Source organism: Lacerta agilis, chromosome 2 (assembly GCF_009819535.1).
Source record: "Lacerta agilis isolate rLacAgi1 chromosome 2, rLacAgi1.pri, whole genome shotgun sequence".
Taxonomy (NCBI): domain Eukaryota; kingdom Metazoa; phylum Chordata; class Lepidosauria; order Squamata; family Lacertidae; genus Lacerta; species Lacerta agilis.
The window spans coordinates 115,286,654-115,301,299 of NC_046313.1; the positions used below are offsets into that span (position 1 = coordinate 115,286,654).

General features: G+C 45.9%; 2 protein-coding genes across 2 annotated transcripts in view; both read right to left on the minus strand.

Moving 5' to 3' along the window:
* The window catches only part of LOC117042773 (H-2 class I histocompatibility antigen, Q9 alpha chain-like), a 35,171-nt gene extending 34,453 nt beyond the window's left edge, over positions 1-718 (minus strand). The window contains exon 1 of the mRNA XM_033142418.1: positions 593-718. Coding sequence (XP_032998309.1) covers positions 593-665 — 73 coding nt within the window. The 5' untranslated portion in view covers positions 666-718. The remainder of the gene's footprint in view (positions 1-592) is intronic.
* LOC117042848 overlaps positions 1-14,646 on the minus strand; it is a 60,942-nt gene that overhangs the window by 13,546 nt on the left and 32,750 nt on the right. Inside the window, exon 8 of the mRNA XM_033142508.1 lies at positions 14,404-14,442. Within this exon, the coding sequence (XP_032998399.1) occupies positions 14,404-14,442 (39 nt within the window). The remainder of the gene's footprint in view (positions 1-14,403; positions 14,443-14,646) is intronic.

Below are 14,646 nucleotides of genomic sequence, written 5' to 3' on the forward strand. Positions count from 1 at the left end.
CTCAGTGGTTTAACCTAGGATTTAACCTAGTGGGAATTGCGGGTGGGGACCCCGAAATCAGACGTCCCCCCCCAATGAAGTCAGCTCTACACGCGTCCAGCTCCCACCCCCAGGCTGGTCTCCTGAGCTTATAGCTGAGTTTTTAAGCGCGGCTGAGGGTTAGATTAGAAGAGGGAAGGTAAAAAAATAGAAGAGGAGAGACACTGTACTGTATCTGTCTGTCTGTCTGTCTCACTCACACAAAAACACACAAACCAGAGTCAACACGAAGCTGCAGGCGGACGGGACATGCGACTCACTTTCCCCACCATTAATGCTGCCAACACCTTCAAGCTTTGTTTTGTTCTTTGCTTGAGCTACGAACCAAGGAGTGAAGCGGACCCTGCCCCGGACGGCATACAAAACAAGCAACAAGTCTGGGAAACAGATGTTTGGAAAGGGATCCGGCTCCACTTCGGACAAGAAACTCCCCCGATCGCCCCTTTCAGTGCCCACGAAATACAATTCATAAAGAGGGCTGAGTCCCCCCTCCCAAAAATAGGGGACTTAGTGCAAATGATTTTCTCCCCCCGCCCCAGAGCACAGTCCTTACCTGCGCAGTCCTGGAGCAGCAGGTGGGCAGTCGCCCACAAGATGAAGGGGGCCCAGCGGAGGAGGACCCCCATCTTCCCCAAAACGAAGCTTCTTTTTCCTACTCTTACTCCAGCGATGTCCTTCTCCCTCCGCTCCCTCCGACGCAATGAGTCCCGCTCTCTGCCCCGCCTGCGGAACCATCAGCAGCGAGAGCCCGGATTGGGTGAGGGAGAAATATTCCGCCAATCGGAAATCTGCGCGCAGATGGCGGCAGCAGTCGCCGGGCAGAACTCGAGGCGCAAGTTTGGGAGCGAGGCTGGAGAAGGAAAGAGAAAGTGATTGCAGCTCCTCGCTGGGAATGGCCGCCTCCCTCCCTCCCTCCCTCCCTCCCCCCGGCAGCTCTTCCTGTCCTACCCTGCAGGGAGGGCGGAGGGGGGTTGCCAGGGGAGGACCCCCAGTTCAACCCCCGCATCTCCAGGGGGGGGGGTCTGGGACTGCCTCCCTCTCTGAAACTGGGGAGAGGGGCTGTGAGATCCTGAGCGGGAGGTGGACTCGGGGCTGAGTCAGTGCAAGGCAGCCTCCTGGGTCCTCTTTTTAAGAAGCCCTCGGATGGCTGATAGCTCCCTTCTTCTTCCTCCACTGTCAGAGGCAGGAAATGCGTTACCATCCCACTGGCTGGGTGTCCCTCCCTCCCGTCTTCCTTGCATGCTTCCTTACTGGGGCATCTGGGTGGCCACAGGGAGACCACCGTGCTGGACTCGATGGGCCCCTTGGGCTGATCCAGCAGCCCGGCTCTTCTCCTGCGTCTCTCTTTCTAGTGGCAGTGGGTTCCAGCGGTTAACAGTCTGCCTTGTAAAGAAATGCTCAGTGTTACAACTAGGGCTGAACCTCAGGGTTGAGGTCAAAACAGAGAGAGAGAGAGAGAAGCCACACAGAGAAGCGCTGCAGGTGCTGGGAGACTGACAAACAGGTTTGCTACCAGCACATGCTCAGGCCAGAGCCCACCAGCTTACCACAATTTCCTTTCCTATGTGTTTTTTAAAGGGGGCATTTTATATCTCCACATATCTCAACTTCCTTCTGTCATCATATTGGCCCAAGCATGAGTTGCCCTCCCCCTGCCTTGGACCCTCTAAGCCTGCAGGCCCAGGGGTGTCGGGTTGGGGAGGCCCCCTTTGCACAGTCAGCAAGACCCAGCGGCTGCCAAACCTCTTCTGGAAGGCCCTGAGCAAAGGCTGAGTGCTTGGCCCAGAGAGAGCTTGGCCCACATCCCACTTGCAGAAGCCTGAACATTTGAAACATGAGCTAAGCATGGGACACACAGAGAAGCTGCTGCCTTTTCCAAGAAATCAGGAAAGAGACAAGTAGTGGCTGCTCCTTGCCCAGGTACAAGGAAGCTTTTGATTTAATTGGGGGGGGGGGCGCTGTGTGCAGTCAGAAGCTAAAGAATTATTTGGGAGTTCTCTTTTTCCCAAGCTGCATGAAAAGGGAAAGCTGCATGATCTCTGTCATCCCTCTTTCCCCTTGTCTGGTGCCAAAGTATTATTGTGAGTTTTGGGGGTGGGGTTAGTCTGCAGGATGCCTGAGTCCCTTCTAATTCCTGGGGTCCTGGATCCAGCCGAGGTTGAAATCTAATGGAGGGATCCATTGTTGAACTATCCCAGTGAGATGATGGCCGTAGATGTCACCTAAGCCAGTGTTTTTCAACCACTGTTCCGCGGCACACTAGTGTGCCGCGAGATGTTGCCTGGTGTGCCGTGGGAAAAATTGTGTTTATTTGATTCCTATTCAAGAGAATTACTTTATATATAGTCAATATAGGCACAGAGTTAAATTTTTTAACATTTTCTAATGGTGGTGTGCCTCGTGATTTTTTTCATAAAACAAGTGTGCCCTTGCCCAAAAAAGGTTGAAAAACACTGACCTAAGCACCCTCACGAGTATAACCAAAGAAGTTGCTCTCACCCCCAAACTGGCTGGGCTACCTAATATGGCCAGGGTAATAATAATAATAATAATAATAATAATAATAATGTGGAGCACTCCAAGCTCTATATCCTATTACCGCCTGGTGCAAAGGAGCCAGGCTGAGTGACTTCCGCACAGGAGGGGGCAGTAACTCTGGGCTGAATGGTCTTCTGGGATCCCCCCCTCGAGGTGGTTGTGTGTGTGGCATAACTGTGTTTGCCTTCTGCTGAGTGGGACCTTGGTCCACAGCCCTGAAGTCCTGCCATGATGGGGCAACTAGGAGACTCACCTAATTGGCTGATCCTTTCTGAGTGTAGAAACTCTGGCTTAGCAAAAAAGTGTGTGAGATCCCCACTTTGGAGATATGAACTGGGGGGGGGGGGAGGACTGTGTAGCACCCCTGGTCATCATTAAGCAGCTGTTAAATACAGTGCTACCGCGGCTCTCAAACGTCTCCGTTGAATAACGTTTCGGAAACCAAACGCCCAAAACCCAGAAGTAAATGCATCCGTTTTTGAACATTTCGGAAGTTGAATGGTCTTCCACAATAGAACCAAGGTACCACTGGAGCAGGAAATTCGGAGTATCAGAAGCCCGTTTGTGAGCATTGTAGAGGAAGGTGTTTTTTAAAATCTGAGAATACAGCTCAAGAAATGCATGTTTCTTAAGGTTTACCTTTTGATGAAAAGTAACAAAGAGTCTTGTGATATTTTAAAAAACTGACTTCTCAAGGAATCTGCATAATTTGGACAACTTAAGCTTAATAAGGAGAACTTAAGCTGTGACTTTGAAAGTCTTGTCCCCAAGCTCCCATTTTTGAAGGCCCCCCCCCCAAAAAAGCTTCTTTCCAAGCAGACTTCTACTCAGAAGTAAGCCCTACGGAGTTCAATAGGGCTTACTACTAGGTAAGCAGATAGAGGATTTCATCTGGCTTCTTTCCCAATCCTGTCTCTTGGTCCCGTATGTCTGGGGTGTTTCTCAGTATGTTGTAAAAATATCTTAAGGCACTTTTGGTCTCTTGCTGTTGATTGTCCAGGACTGTGATGGCATGAAAGTGACGTTTTGTAAAATAAAATGTGTGCGTGTGACAACTCTTTGAAGTTTGAAATTTTGTGTCTCTGGGGGGCTGCAGAATGGTGCTACTTATAGGGTATGGGAGCACAAGAGGCTGCTGGATTAGGCCAAAGGGAGCCCCACTAGTCCAGGGCTGGATCTACACAAGATCTGAGTGCTGTTGGGACACACTGACCTGCCAAATGGCTGCCAGTTTCCTCAGCTAGAGGAGATCCTGCTTACAAGGGGAGAACAGGAGAAGCTGCCTTGTACAGAGTGAGGCCATCTAGCTCAGTGTTGTCCACTGACTGGCAGAAGCTCTCCAGGGTTTCAGGCAGGAAACCTCATCTCAGCCCTAACTGGAGACACCAAAGATGGAACACAGAAATTACCAAGAGATGAATCCACTTATTTACTTTCTGGAGACGCTGAAAGACATTCCTGTTAACCCAGGCATTAGGTAGCTGACAGGTGCTGGGTGATATATTGTCCGAAAACCAGTTTGAAGTCCATATCATGGTATCAGTTTCATAATCTTTGACCTGGCAATATTGTAGAGGTTTGGAGCTTTCATGGTTAACAAGCTCAACCAGGTCGCCCCGCCCACAAGAGGAAAAGCATCGCAGGAAGACTCTGTGTAATGTGTAATGTAATACTTGTTGTTTCTGTATCTTTTCTCTTTCGTTTTTGGCCGGAGAAGGAGAAGGCAAAATGTCTTGTGTCTCTCCTGGAATGTAATTTATGCCTTGTAAATAAAGCTTCTAGATTAGCAAAAGAAGCTGGACTCTGTTGTCGCGGGCCCTTCGCCCTGTACAGCCCACCCCCGGACGTTTTACGGTCTATGAGTGCTGCACCAACGACAAACAGTCCCCAGCTGCGGCCCTTCAGACTACTAGCTGGATCCTGCTTACTCCATTCACCACAGACGAGGATATTGGGAACTAAAAAGTTGTTTATTGAGTACAAAGCTTGTGGTTGCTGATAAATAAAAGGTTGTTCAAGAAGCTTATAACAGTTGTCCTATACCGGCCTAATACCTCTAAATATTACCGGCCTAATACCTCTAATAGTAAACTAAATATCAATAACAACGCGTTTCACAATCTCATTATCCTCTCTGCTAACATCCACCTAAGACTCTAAACTCCCAGCTCTATCTCTTGACTCACACTTCAACTCCCCGCACTTAACTCTAACTCCTCCTGCCCACACTTCAACTGCCTTACTGTCCACTGGGAGGGGTGTTTTATACCCAGGCTAAGCCCGCCCCTGAGGGTTCTAACTGTAAGAAAAAATTAACCCCTACCTGGCATTGGGCTAGTTCTCCACATACCTCCCTCCTTTTTAGGTTTGTATCAGAGGAGTTACTAGCCAAAGTATCCCTCTGATACAAACAACATTTTTAAACATTAACAAAACAATACATTTTATAACTCTTACCTATATTACCTATCTATAACATAAACAGTTACATCTTCAGTAAAAGTACATATGGTTGTGAACATTATATACATGCAATATTACATAGTACCAGTGACATGCAATATCGTTGTGGTGATGTCTTGTCTTCGGATCAGCCGTGGCTCCCTGGTTTTCGAGACAACGCATCAGCCACAATGTTCAGGGTTCCTTTTACTGATTTGATGGTGAAATCAAAGTCTTGCAAGATTAATGCCCACCTCATTAACTTGCTGTTGGTCTTCATGGATCGTAGCCAGATCAGCGGTGAGTGATCCGTACAAAGTTCAAATGTTCGTCCCCACAGATACGGCTTTAAACGTTGCAGAGCCCAGATGATGGCCAAACACTCTTTCTCGATCGTCGACAGATGTTTCTCCCGAGGCAACAACTTTTTGCTGAGGTAGACGACCGGATGTAGTTCGTCCTCAGCTCCCGGCTGGCATAACACAGCGCCAAGTCCATCATTAGACGCGTCAGTGTAGACCGTAAATGGCTTGCCAAAATCAGGTGTAGCTAGTATTGGTTGGGATATCAGTGCGTTCTTCAGCTTGTCAAAAGCAGTTTGACAGGCTGCTGTCCACGTGATGGGGTCTGTTATTTTTTTCCCTGTCAGACTAGACAAAGGAGCAGCTATTTCACTAAATTTGGGGATGAATTTACGATAATACCCCACCAGTCCCAAGAATGCCCTCACTTTCTTCTTGGTTGTGGGTTTCGGCCAGGTCGCGATGGCTTCTACTTTTGCAGATAAGGGTTTAATCTGCCCATCCCCAATCATATGACCCAAATATTTGATAGAACTGCCCCCAATGTGACATTTTGCCGCCTTGATGGTTAGGCCTGCCTCTTGGATTCTTTGTAGCACTATTTTTAAGTGCCCTTTATGCTCCTCCCAAGTTTTACTAAATATGGCGATATCGTCAAGATACGCAATTGTAAAGTCATATAACCCATTTAAAACTTTATCCATGAGGCGTTGGAAAGTGGCTGGTGCGTTTTTTAGACCGAACGCCATGACTGTAAATTCATATAAACCGATAGGACTTCTGAAAGCGGTCTTTTCCCTATCTTTTGGGTGCATTGGAATCTGATAGTATCCTTTTGTTAAGTCCAAACTAGATATGTATTTACAGCTTCCAATTTTCTCGATTAAATTGTCGAGCCTAGGCATAGGATAGGCATCTGATTTTGTCACATGGTTAAGACGGCGAAAATCCAGACAAAATCTTATAGTTCCATCGGGCTTATCTAATAAAAGAACAGGGGCTGCCCATGCACTGCTCGAAGGAACAATAATGCCTGCTTTTAACATCTCCTGAACTTCCTCGGTTACAGTCTTTATATAATGGCCTGTAATCCTGTACGGAGCCAATGCAATGGGTTTGGCATCGCCCGTATCAATCTGATGCATTACCCCTTTAGCAATACCTGGTTTATTGCTGAACGTGGGTGCATAGTGTGTCAAAATTTGTTTTACATCTTCTTGTTGGGACTGCGTTAGTTGGGGGTCCAACTTAATGTCAGTTATTGGACAGGGTTTCTTCTCCCTTTCCCAACAAGGTATTGGCATGTCTTGGGGATCTTCTTTAATAGCAAATAATGACCACCCTTCTGCTTTATAATAAGGCTTTATCATGTTCACATGCACGACCCGCCTGCCTTCACCGTATTGAATTATATAGTTTACATCATTCATTTTTGAAATGATTTTAAAAGGACCTTCCCAGGTCAGTTGTAACTTATTCCCTTTTACTGGTCTGATTAATAAAATATCCTGTCCTGGCTCAAAAGATCTCACACGTGCCTTTTTGTCATACCAAACTTTCTGTTTGTGCTGAGCAACCTTGCAATGTTCTCCTGCCAGTTCTAGTGATCGTTTGAGAGTGTTTTGCAATTTAAATAGGTAATCAACTACATTCTCCGAATCTCCAACCGGCCGTCCTTCCCAATTAAATCTTAATAAATCTAGGGGACCCTTGACTTTTCTCCCAAACAATAATTCAAAGGGACTAAAACCCGTGCTTTCCTGGGGTATGGATCTATAAGCATATAATAAGGCTTGTATATTGTCATCCCAATCGTGAGGATGTTCCGTTACATATGCCCTCAGCATTCTTATCAGGCTTCCATTAAAACGTTCTGCCAAGCCGTTCGTCTGAGGGTGATAAGCGGTACTGGTGATATGTTTTATCCCACACCTCTCCCACAAACGCTGCATCAGTTTAGAGGTAAATGAGGCTCCAAGGTCTGTCACGATCTGTTCTGCAAACCCTAGCCGACACATATAACTTATTAGAGCTGAAGCCACTGTTTCAGTCTCTATGTTTCGTAATGGAATCGCTTCCGGATACCTAGTCGCAAAATCCACAATAGTCAATAAATAATGATGACCCCTGCGACTGGCTTTTGGCAGTGGTCCAATAATATCTATTGCTAAGCGTTGGAAGGGTTGGGAAATTATAGGCAAGGGGCATAATTGTGCTTTCGTTTTATCTTGCCCATGTCCTTGTAATTGGCAAGTATGGCACGTTCGACAAAATAACTTTATTTGCTTGCCCATCCCAGGCCAAAAGAAATTTTGGGACACCCTTTGTTTGGTTCTGGTGATTCCCAAGTGACCTCCAAAGATACTGCCATGTGCATGTTGTATTATCTTGGTTCTGAATTCAGTAGGTACTATCAGTTGCCTGTGGGTTTCATTACCCCCTCTATTTGGCTTTAAAAGAATCTCCCTGTATAGCAACCCATTGTTGACTATAAACCGCTCCGGGCTTTCAGGGGTTAATACTGTATTCACGGCTGTGGCTTGAAAATATTTCTGTAAATCTGTATCTAGTTTCTGCTTGGCTGCAAAACTAGCTGCTTGACTATTTGTAACTGGCATTATACTTGTATCTTGTGTCAGTTCAGCAATTGTATCAGGCCTTTCCTCCTGAGGTAACTGTCGCAGTTTTTGTGCCCTAGTTATTACAAATGCACTCTGTACATGGTCAAGTAAATCCCACCCGATTAACATTGGAGCTGGGATTTCTGGTGAAACTGCTACTTGCCATTTTCCAGACCATTGTTTATATGTCAGATTAACTAATGCGACTGGCAAGATTTCTGGCTGTTTTGATATTCCTTTTAAACTGATTGTTTTGCCTTTAATAAAGTCTTCTGGCTTTAACAAATCAGGATGTACAATACTAATCTGAGACCCTGTGTCTTTTAAGCCTTTATATGGTTTACCATTCACCCAAATTTCTTCTCCTGTTTTGTGTAATAGCATGTCATCTTGTTGAATTATATAGCACCTCACAACTTGGGCCACTGGTAACTCATCAGCCTCTGACTGGGCCTCGGTTGTCGTGGCAACCATGTTGGCAGTTGGCTCTGTCTCCACAGTTTGGACACAATATGTCTGCTTCTGAGGGATAGTATTTGCACTCCTAGTTCTGATTTCAGTTCTACAGTCCAGTTGTCTATGGCCTTTTTTCCCACATTGCCAACAGATTAATTCAGGCCTTTTACCCTCACTATATTTATTTACTTTTCCCTCAGTCCCCCCCCCCCGTTGTCATAGGCGTGTTATGGGGAACATTTGCATTGGCGGGAAAAATTTTCTTGGCAGTTTCTGTGGTAAACTTTGTGGGCTGTTGCATTCTCTTAAACTTATTTGTTTCCCACTGTTTGTCCTTATATTTTGGGGCATCATAAGCGTGTTCTCGGATTTCATTTATTTCATCTGCCAGATTAGCAGCTTCCAGGATGGTTTTAGGGCGTCTTTCTTTAATTAAATACTTCAAATGACTATTAATCGTGTCATAAAATTGTTCCAATGCGATCACCTCTTTTATTTTCGCCACAGAATCAGCACCCTCCTGTTCTAGCCACTTGTTTAAATAATTTGTTGTTTTAGCTCCTAGTTGAGCAAATGTTTCCTCACGCACTTTTTTTATTGTTCTAAACTTTTGTCTCAGTTGTTCTGCAGTAATTCCGAATCTGACATAAACCAACTGTTTAAATGCTTCAAAATCTTTGGATTGATCAGATGGCATTTGAGAATAAATCTCTGTTAATGTTCCACTAATACGAGCTCTCAGTATTTGCATTTTCTCCTCATCTTTTACTTCAAAATCTTCGCAAGCCCTCTCAAAAGAAATGATAAACGCTTCAGGATCGTCTTTATCTCTGAAGTCAGGGAATCTTTTTAAATCCACCCTGCTAGGATTTTGTGTGGAACTATTGTTGTTGTTTCTATTTTCTACAGCTGATAATTCAAGTCTTTTCATTTCTAACAAATATTCCCTTTCCTCCCGTTCTCTTTCTCTCTCAATAGCTAAGGTCATTTCTTTCTCTTTCAGTTCTCTCTCTTTTGCCTCAGCTTGGAACTTTAATTCTCTCTCTTTCAGTGCCATTGCCTCTCTTTCTCTCTCTCTCTCTCTCTCAATATTTAATTCTCTCTCTTTTGCTTCAGCTTGTAATTTTAATTCTCTCTCTTTTGCCTCAGCTTGTAATTTTAATTCTCTCTCTTTTGCCTCAGCTTGTAACCTTAATTCTCTCTCTTTCAGTGCCATTGCCTCCCTTTCTCTTTCAATATCTAGCTTTGCTAGTTCGATTTTCAAATTAAATTCCTTCTCAAGTTTCCATTTTTCAAATTCCTCTGAGGCTTTAAAACTCGTCCCCTCAGTAGGATTTTTGTTAACTGTTTCAGTACTGGTTTCCTCAATCTGGGAAACCCCATTTTCTTCTTCAGAGCTTTCTACTTGTGAGTCCCTAAGAGCTGTTTTAGTCTTTCTAGGTGGCATTTTCTATTTATTTGGTGGTATTATTTCTGTACTTAAATCAAGGATGTTTCAGATAACTATTTCTCCAGGCTTAGTTTCCACAGCTTAGGTCCAAAGTCACGCCTAAAGTTACCTCAGTGCACTTTGTCCAGCGTACTTTTCCGACCTCTCACTATAAACCTTTCTGCCTGAAATAGTTTCAAACGCAAAGTATCTTTGTAACTCTCTCACAATCTCACAGTCTCAGGCGCTATCCCACTACACCCTAGGGCCAGGTAATTCCTCTCTGAATTCCCCTTCTCCCTTTCCAGGTGTATGCGATCCCCTTCCTGACTAGATTGTAGAGTCTCACAGAAGTTTGCTTAAATCCTCTTTAAGCCTCACACTTCTCACAATGCGTCACCCTTAAATCCTTCTTGTACCTTGGCACTTCTTGCCAACACTTTAGATCTTTGATCTCAACGTGACCACCACTTTATGACAATCTTTCGTCCCACCGCTGCCACCACTTTAATGTCGCGGGCCCTTCGCCCTGTACAGCCCACCCCCGGACGTTTTACGGTCTATGAGTGCTGCACCAACGACAAACAGTCCCCAGCTGCGGCCCTTCAGACTACTAGCTGGATCCTGCTTACTCCATTCACCACAGACGAGGATATTGGGAACTAAAAAGTTGTTTATTGAGTACAAAGCTTGTGGTTGCTGATAAATAAAAGGTTGTTCAAGAAGCTTATAACAGTTGTCCTATACCGGCCTAATACCTCTAAATATTACCGGCCTAATACCTCTAATAGTAAACTAAATATCAATAACAACGCGTTTCACAATCTCATTATCCTCTCTGCTAACATCCACCTAAGACTCTAAACTCCCAGCTCTATCTCTTGACTCACACTTCAACTCCCCGCACTTAACTCTAACTCCTCCTGCCCACACTTCAACTGCCTTACTGTCCACTGGGAGGGGTGTTTTATACCCAGGCTAAGCCCGCCCCTGAGGGTTCTAACTGTAAGAAAAAATTAACCCCTACCTGGCATTGGGCTAGTTCTCCACATATGTTGTCTGTAATTGCTGGCATGCACACACACCGTTGCGCGAGAAGATACTCTGAGGATGGCACAGGAGAAGCAAGTGAGAACGTACAGCAGGTACGAACGCAGAAGGAAGCTTGCTGGACTCCATTTGTGTGCAAAGTTGTTCTGAGGTTTTTCCAACAATCCAAAAGCCTAGAAATATATCACAAATCATGTACCGTATGTGTGCTATGCAAAAATCACAATGCGAGGAAAACCATGAAGCCAGCCAACACCTCCATCCTTATTTCAGACATTGCAATATATCAGTATATCACAATGTTGAAAACCAGATATTGTCGCGATCGGGCTGATCCCGGCTGAATATGCAGCACGTTGACGCCGTCAGATTTTAAGATTTATTAAACCCCCGAGTTGTTGACGGCTCTAAGGAGTTGCAGAATCTGAGCTCTGATCTTGGCATCAACAGGAAACATGCCAGTGTCCCGCCCTGCGCTTCCGTAATTGATGTCTCTCACCGACGTGTCAGCTGACGAGCACGTGAACTTTCGGCCTCACTTCCCACCTCTTTCTGTAATGAAGAGTTACTACCCTGTGGTATTCTTAATAGTGGCTTATCAGTAGCTTGGCCTCTAGCCAGCTCTCTCTGACCTTCATGAGAATGTGTGTTCCCTTCTCCCAAAGAGAAGAGGGGCTGCTGAAGCCCATTTTCAAACTGCGGAACAGGAAGCCGCCATCACCTGAGCCGCCATCCCATTGCTCCCCCTCCTCCTCTTTGCTCTGGGGGGCTCTGACCGTGACCATGACGGATACTGCCCAGCCCTAATTCTGTCCATGACAACCCCAAAATGGGTTATGGAGGCAGCATGCTTCTGAACACAAGGTGCTGGTAATCTCTCCTGGGCTTGTTTCTCCCAATGACTTGTTTGTGAGTTTCCCATTGAGGCATCTGCTCAGCCACTGTGAGGAGGCTGGACCAGATGGGCCATTGGCCTGATCCATCCAGGAACCTCCTCTTTCGTTCTTAACTGTAAGGGTATTCCAACTGTTTTAAAGTGATTTTAGGTAGCTTTAAATTGGCTTGTTTTAAATTAAATCTTTTAAATGGTATTGTTTTAACATTTACACGTTTGCTGCCCTGAGCTTTGGGAGGAAGAGGGGGATCAAAATTTAAAATAAACTAATTATTCGGGGCATCTTTTCATCTCAGTGGGAGAACTTCCTCCTGGGATTGCGGACTTTTGGAGCAACCCTGCCTTGGTCATCTCCCACCACACTGTGCCCCAGATCAGATATCTACATTTTTTTTCTATTAAATTCCCAACCCTCCTTCTGTCCTGGAACCAAAGGCAGCATCCAGGTGGTTCCCCAGCCAGGCCCTGACCAGATTTCACACCCTCTTGGCTTCAGCAACATGGTGGCCTCGTGTAACTTAATCCCACCCCTGCGAAACTACAGATTATGTCTCCTATCTCGCTTTGGATACTTGGTTCTTCAGCCACTTTGCACTGGAAGAACAATTATTGGCACCTCCCTGCCAGAGTCCGTGAATATTCTCAGGAGCTTCAAAATCTCTAGAACTCCTGAGATAAGAAAGAAAGAAAGAAAGAAAGAAAGAAAGAAAGAAAGAAAGAAAGAAAGAACCACTATAAGAAGAAGGGGGTGCACCCTTGTTTATTTTAGTCAAACGGATATTACAAAAGGATAATAATTACATCCAGTGTCTTCAGAGCAAAGTGCAGCAAATCCATTGGGTTAGGCAAGAAGAGTCCTGCGGCCCCTGCAGGTCTAAGAGAGTTATTGCATTCTTATTTCTAGGAAAGAGTCTGCTTAAGGAGTACCAGCTTATGAGAAGGGAAGGGAGATGGTGGGAATCATAGGGTGGGAACCGCAGAGAGGCGAAGGATGTTCCTCAAGGGCCACAGGTGGAAAAGCAAGAATGTGTAAGATAAAAATTAGGCAAACTGAAGGCAACAAAACTAGTTCATTTGGAAAAGTTCATGTGGTCTGACTCCCTCCTAGAAGGCTGTGGGGAGCAGGCAACAAGTCTCATGAACTGCAGCCAAAAAGAAGGGGCTCCTTATTTCAGATCATATTGTGGCCATGGAGCTCCTGACCTGCCTCTTCTTGCCTTTCCTTCAATTTGGATGGCAAGCGAGGGACGCAAGGTTGGGGAAGGGCTTGCGGAGGGAACCACAGCAACAAAGAAGCAATGGATACCATCAAAATCACTGCAAGTCATGCTCAATCTCCCCATCCCTTTTAAAACTTTTAGTTGCACATATTTGACACATTTCTGATTAATACAAACACATTTCTGAAAATCAGCTGCAGAGCAAAATTGGCCAAAATCCATCCGAAAAATGTGATTATCCTCAAATTCAAGTTACAGCTGGAGTCGGAATGGAGGGGTGAGAGCCAGGATTAAGGAACATCAGAAACAGCATTGAAGGGCGGCTGAGCCTCTGCATTTCACAGCAAAACTTGGGCAGGCTCCTTCCGGTCTCATCTCACACACCTAGTGGAAAAAAGGGAGTGTTTCAAAATTAAGCCAACATCATGGTGAGGGGGCATCATCATTACAGAGCTAGTGGGAACCCAAAGGCCGTCTAGTCCAGCCTCACAAGGAAAGCCACCATCCCTCATCATGTCAAATCACACCTAAGGAGCACCACAAAAATGGGCCTGCAGAGCAAATGCTTGCAGAGGACAGCTCAAGCAAGTGAGCCAAGCTGCACACTTTGGGGGAACACCAGAAGGAAACAAAGCAATCCTACCAGGAGAAATCCCTTCCAGAACCCAAAAAGTGACTCTCTCATTCAGATCATGGGCAGAACCCATTTGTCACATGGAGAGGATCCTCTGGGGCTCAGATGGGCACATAATAAGTCACAAGAGCTTTTTTCAGCTCAATGGACACTCCAGATTATGTCCCACTTGGAAACCCCAAGGTGGGTAACAGGAGAAGCTTTTCAGCATTTGGAGATGTTCCCCATGGAGTCTTCTGCAAGAGCCCCACTTTGCCCCCACCTGCACCCCCACTTACCCTTGGCAGAGCTGTCAGACCCCTGGTCACTTGCTGCAAAAGAGAGGAAACACAGGAGTCAGGATCCCGGGGAGGGAGATCCCATCCCCCACCACTTCTCCCCTCTCCTTCCAACCCCATCCCCCAAATCAGTCTAAATCTGGGGGTGTTCAGGGACAGGCAGCCCACAGGCAAAGGGGCTCAAGGACAGCACTGGAGGGAAAAGCGGATGCTGGAGGGCAAAGAGATGGACACAGCCTGGCATGGAGGCAGTGCAGGACTAGAGCAGGGTCAACAGTCTCTCAACAATCAGGCCGACAGTCTCTCTGCACCCTTTTCCTGGCCATGAGGGACCCCTTGCTGCCCACAGACAGGCTGAGCAGCCAGGCTTCAGCTTTCCATCAGGGTCTTGTGCTTAAGGACTAGGCCACCACTATGTTTATTTTTGTCTGTTTGTAACCTGTTACTGCTCCACATTGGGGAAAATATGTCAGACAGAGAGAGGGGAGGAGTCACTCACTTGAGGCAGCTTTGTAGGCTGATTTCTCGCTCCGTTTCCCTGTAGTGACAAAAGCAGAAGGTCAGAGCTGGAAGGGACCTCCAGAGGCCATGCAATCCCATTTCAACAATTTGGCTCTCAGATGCTGAAACCTTCCCTGCAGGTGCTCCTCTTGTCTCTTCCAAACACCTCCAAGGAAGGGGAGCCCAGCAGGGGAGCTTTTCAAGGAACTCAAGTTACAAAGAAGTAGAAAAAAATGAGAAA